The 5,663-nt window shown below is 30.3% G+C and overlaps 1 protein-coding gene across 1 annotated transcript in view; it reads right to left on the reverse strand.

Moving 5' to 3' along the window:
* The window catches only part of LOC101497850 (uncharacterized), a 5,028-nt gene extending 1,378 nt beyond the window's left edge, over positions 1 to 3,650 (reverse strand). The window contains exons 1-2 of the mRNA XM_004496843.4: positions 3,490 to 3,650; positions 2,846 to 3,380 (exon numbers count right to left, since the gene is read on the reverse strand). Coding sequence (XP_004496900.1) covers positions 2,846 to 3,380 — 535 coding nt within the window. The 5' untranslated portion in view covers positions 3,490 to 3,650. The remainder of the gene's footprint in view (positions 1 to 2,845; positions 3,381 to 3,489) is intronic.
* Between the last annotated feature and the right edge of the window lie 2,013 nt (positions 3,651 to 5,663).

Consider the following 5,663-nt stretch of genomic DNA (forward strand, 5'->3'; position numbering starts at 1 on the left):
CTTTCCCTTTGTATCACAACAATAATCATGTTAGGTGATTTCCAAAGATATGCTTTTTAATTGTTTATCAAAACATATCATGGAAAATGAGAAGATAAAGAAAGATATATTCCCCATTTTCCCCAAACAAAACTCTGACCAAATATAACACAATTATCTACGATCTCTTTAATGTGAGTAGTTTATTTTTCCCATTTATGTTACCATGCCACTGTATAGTAAACAATAGATATCCATTTTCATCCTCACATGGAAACTAACATTCTAACTTACAGCAAAAAATAATAATGAAACTAAAAATTGAAATAGTGAAAATGCTATGAGAAAAACAATAGAGTGGAAAAGGGTTGAAAACAAATAGATAAAACCATTTATGCTAGCAAAGATAGAAACGAATAAACTACAAGATGATAAAGGTTTTAGATGCATGAACAGAAGAATCAAGAAAAAAGAAGTTGATGAGAATACCCTTCATTGGACTTCATTTTTTATGTTTTAGTTATGTTTGAGCATAAGTTTTTTTCAAATATCATTTTATTAAAAAATTATTTTTATGCCGAAAATGAAATAACTATTTTGATTAGGTTTTGAAGAAAATCATTAATAGAAGAGAGAAACAAAATCTTTTTTCAAACATGGAGTGCTTAAAATATCTCACCCATACCCATTTTATTCAATAACTATTGATGGAAATAACTCACCCAAAATGTGAATAAAGGTAAAATATCTCCACTCATAATTATGGAATGTCAAATAAATTTTTTTATAATCTGTAACAAACGGACCCTTAGTAGTGGCTCTATCATGAACGAGTCGGCTTATTGCTTTCATCATAGATTCATAGGTCGAAAAAAGATTCTACTATGTCTAAACCTGCGACCCGATCCCTCCCAAATTATAACAATTCCACGGGAAATATTGATGGATGTTAGGCCCACAACTCATGTTTATTCAAGAAAGAGATGGTAAGATGGGAAATAGATAAATGCTATAAGAAGAATATGGGCAGAATGAGAAGTATACTGAGTTGGAAAAAAGAGAATATAAGGAATCCTTACAGAATGGGTATGTATGATAAGGGGGACCAGAGTAGTTGTGAGGGAGCTAAAAAAATTGGTATAAGGTGCTTTGGAGTCTCTTTTTTCTTCGTGGAATATGTGTATTTTTTCTTTATGTTGTTTTATAATTCACTTGTAGTAAAGACCTTGTGGAAGAGCACGGAATGGGCAGAAAACGAATGCATGAAATTACACCATGTGTCAGTAAAGTAAGACTTTTCTTAGTATAAAAGATAGATTGCAAAAGTTTCTAGATTACTTTCTAATGGTAAGGAGTTTTTGTTCTATTTATCTTTTGATTAAAACAGGTCCTATCAATTTGGTATCAGAGCTCCCAGCTATGGGAACTTCTTGAATGGGATTGAAGGAAGAGTTGAGGCAAAAGAGAGGAGGTTTGAGGATACTGATGAACACTTTTAGAAGATTGAAGACAAGTAGATTGCATTGATGAGAAACGGTTGTTCAAGAGAGGGTGGAGACAATCAGACAGAAGTCGAGGGCAGACACGCAGATGGTGTACTAGGTGTACGAGTAGAGGAAATGAAAGATTTATGAGGTTAGAGGTCCCATACATTACTGGGAAGGACCCTTAGGTTTAATACACCTTATTACAATGCCTCCACTGAGATGGCTCATTTTAAGACTCTTTATGGACATTATTACACTTCCATTGTACAGTATACGAGTTCTATCAAATTCCCTGAAAATAGGGGTGGAATTTATTTTCATTGAACAATCCTTATAAGGAGATTAGAGCATCTCTAATGGAGGTTGATTCCCCTATTTGAGCTTAGAGCATCAAGATAAATAGGCACCCTCATATTAGTGTAGATTTTTTGGTCCCAATTTGAAAGGAAAAAGGCCCCATTTAATAATGATGTAAGTTATTTGTGGGACTCATATTAAATTTTTAGAGGTGTTGAGTTTGACGAATTGAGTGTTTATTAGCTATTTATATTGAAATAGTATAAAAAAGTGATATGTAGACATGGGATCCACTAGACATCCATTTGAGGAATGTTGTATTGTGGTTGGTCTTATATAGAGATCTTATCACTAATTAAGGAAACAAATTAATCACTGCTCTAAGTTTTAATCCATTAGTCTATAGGATTTACACACATTACATTACTAAAACAGCACACTAACTCCCATACAAGTCATGTCATTGTCGTGGCATGTGGTTCCCAACGCCAATGAGAAGCTAAGCCACAATTCTATAGACCCTACGAAATTCCAGAAAAGGTTGCAAATGTAGCACACGTGTTTATTTTTATTCTAGAAAGAGATTGCAGGGGAGCTGAATGATGGATAATGGACCAAAAGAATGAGGTGAATGAGGAAGAGGATATGTTGGAAGAAAAAGAAAATGGGGAATCCTTAATCAATGCACATCAGTTTCCCTAACCTGTATTTTAATACTCCAAAGATATACACCCCATCAGTTTGTTAAATGAATTATTTCTATCATCAATTTAGTGCTTCAACAATGCAAAGTGTCATAACTTAATCCCTTATCATGTAAAACGTCAAATTGTCCCCTAAATTTTGTTTCAATTACACACATTTCTCTCAATACAACAAAGATGAACCAACTTAAAAACATTTTATATAACTTGATAACCAAGTTTATGGTAGATATTGCGGCAGCAAATCGAAAATCCGCCTGATAAATATGGCGGATAACATGAAAATTTAAAAACTTGTTATATATAGCAAAACATATCAGAAATAAATAAAATTATCAACATATGTGAAGAAGTAAAATATAATCATAAACTACTAACCAGTCTCATGACAGTCAAGCTGAGACGTAAGTGTGATTTGATAATCCTTTGGCAAGAAGGCGTTGAATCCAAAAATTAAATCTAGATGCCCTTTAAACATCTCCTTCACTCTTTCTGCAACATCTCTTCTATCGATTACTCGATTCCTAAAATCCCTTAACACTTTTAAAAACTCATCATACTTCCCCATCTCATCTTTAAACACGTCTTTTACTACTCTGAGAAACGCTAGTGCATCATCTGACCCTAATCCATGACCTTGTTGTAGTTGTTCATCATCCAAATCCAAAGGAAGTTTAATTTCATATTCAGTTGGCATGAAAATATTGAAACCCAAAATTAAATCGTTATGACCTTTAAACAACTCATTCACTCTTGATTTGACACCTCTTGCATCAATTCTTTCAGCCCTAAAATCACACAGGACCTTTAAAAATTGATCGTAATTTTCCCTCTTTTCTTGAAACCTAACTTTGACTGAAGTTACATATGCTATTGCATCTTCTATCGAGAGATTTCCTTTAGAGCTATTCATCTTCAAGGGGATTATTAAGAAAATAAACACTTCAGTAGAATTAAAAAAAAAAAAAAACTGAAAATTAAAGGAAAACAAAATTTGAGTGAAGAAAGAAAGAGGCGAATACCGTTAAATTCACAAGGTAAAGGAATGAAGCTTCAGTTCTTCGGAAAAAGTAGTATCCCTCTTTGCCTAAAACATTGAAGAAATGAAAGTAGGAGATTGGGCTCTGGACTGAAGTAATTCAGGTAGGCCCATATTAAATTCTTCACTTTCTTCGATATTTATTAGTAGTAAATATGATCCAGTTGTGAATTTAAAGCTCAAAGAAGATACACAACATAGGTTGTGACATGAGAAAAGTTACTACATATATATAATTAACAATAAAATTTGTAAAACAAAATTACTTTAAAAAAAATTGTAATACAATTAATATCTTTATCACAATTTTGAAGGTTTTGTAAAATCACAATTTTAAAGGTTAGTCATATAGATATGATCTAAACAACAACATTTGTTTCTCTCCTTTAAAACTCTACAAAAGAATGTGCAAAATATGAAAATAAACGACTCCTGCAATTTAAAGTAATGCCATCGTGTTTAAGCTTGATTTTCTTATTATTTTTTATGCTATCCTCAGTAAAAGTTGAGTTCAATTCAGAGATTTTCTTAGTTGAGTTCAATGCATGTGGCTTTCACTTCAAGAACATGAAATTTAAGAGACTAACATTAAGATTTGACTTTTAAGAAAATATTTCCCTTATCATAGAAATTGAGATAAATTTCGAATAACAATTTGCCAAGACTTCGTGCACCTTGGGCAAAAGGTTCAATGTAGCTACTTTATTAGCATGAATAAACAAAAAAATTTAAAAATAAAAGATGAAAATACACATACCACTAACAACAATGAACAAAATATTTGACGATATAAACTTTTCACAAGTTACTCAAACCTCGACAAATTCTCACATAAAGTTATCAAGGGACCTGATAACACCTGAAGAAGATACATAGATTGGTGTTAAATGATAATAATTTATGATTTTATAAATCATAATAAAACATGCTTATTTACAAAAACGGATTAAAAATTATGTTAGAATCAATTTTTTATTTAAATTAAATTAATTTTTCAAAGATATGGTGATATAAATGTAAGTTTTAGATTTAGAGGATGCCCAAACGACTAGAGTGATAAGGTACTTTACTTGGTAGTTTGAGAAATAGGTTGGAGTGATAAAAGAAACATTTAATTCAACTCATTTACAAAAAAATAACTACCAGTAACATTAGTTATAAATCCGACACCTTCTCGTTTACTTTTTTAACTATTTATAATAAGTTTTAAAATTGATTGTTTCAGAAGTTTTAAATTTTCGAAATTTTCAAAGGTTTCAAATTTTTGAAATGAATATTATATTTCGAAAATTTAGAAAGTTTCGAAACTTTTCGAACGTGTAAACTTTTGAAAGTTTTCAAACATGGAAAGTTTTGAAATTTTCTTATTTTGGAAGTTTTGAAATGTTTCAAAAATTCTAGAATTTTCTATTTCAGAAGTTTCAAATCATTGAAAGTTTCGAAAATTCTGGAAATTGTCATCCCGAAACTTTCAAATAATCTAGAAAGAAAGGTGAAAAAATGAAAAGTTAAAAAAATTAAAGGTATTATAGGTAGTTAGAAGGACAAAATTGTATTTTCATGTTAATTGTGGGGTAACAAGTTTAGATGTGGGGGTGCAGGGTAGAATCCTCATCATAATTTTAAAAATATGTTTGGGTAAATCTTTTTTTGGGCTCAATCTAAAGGAAACCCAATTAGGTCATGCAGACAAGAAAGTTAGATTTTGTACCCCTCCAATTGGACTAGTACCTCCCCAAAATATTAAAAACTCAAATTTATCGCTTTAATTTTAATTAAATTAATGGTAAATAGAAATTGCTCCAAAATCTCACCCTCACCAAAATTTCCAGTAACGTTAAAGTAATATTTTTTCCTCAAATATTCGATACAAACTTTATAATTACCGAAAATTTCTTCTTTACAATTTCTGGTGGTTTTATTTGTTTATTAGAAATTTCAAGGCAATACAAATTATTTACAAGAACTTTCTCCTATAAAATTTACAGTCTATTATTTATATTACTAAAAAAATTTCGGTAGTTAATTTTACTTTACCTGAAATATGTGCCTTGAAATTTCTAGTACGTATTATTATTATTATTATTATTATTATTATTATTATTATTATTATTATTATTATTATTATTATTATTATTATTATTATTATTATTATTA

This window comes from Cicer arietinum, chromosome 4, assembly GCF_000331145.2.
Source record: "Cicer arietinum cultivar CDC Frontier isolate Library 1 chromosome 4, Cicar.CDCFrontier_v2.0, whole genome shotgun sequence".
Taxonomy (NCBI): Eukaryota; Viridiplantae; Streptophyta; class Magnoliopsida; order Fabales; family Fabaceae; genus Cicer; species Cicer arietinum.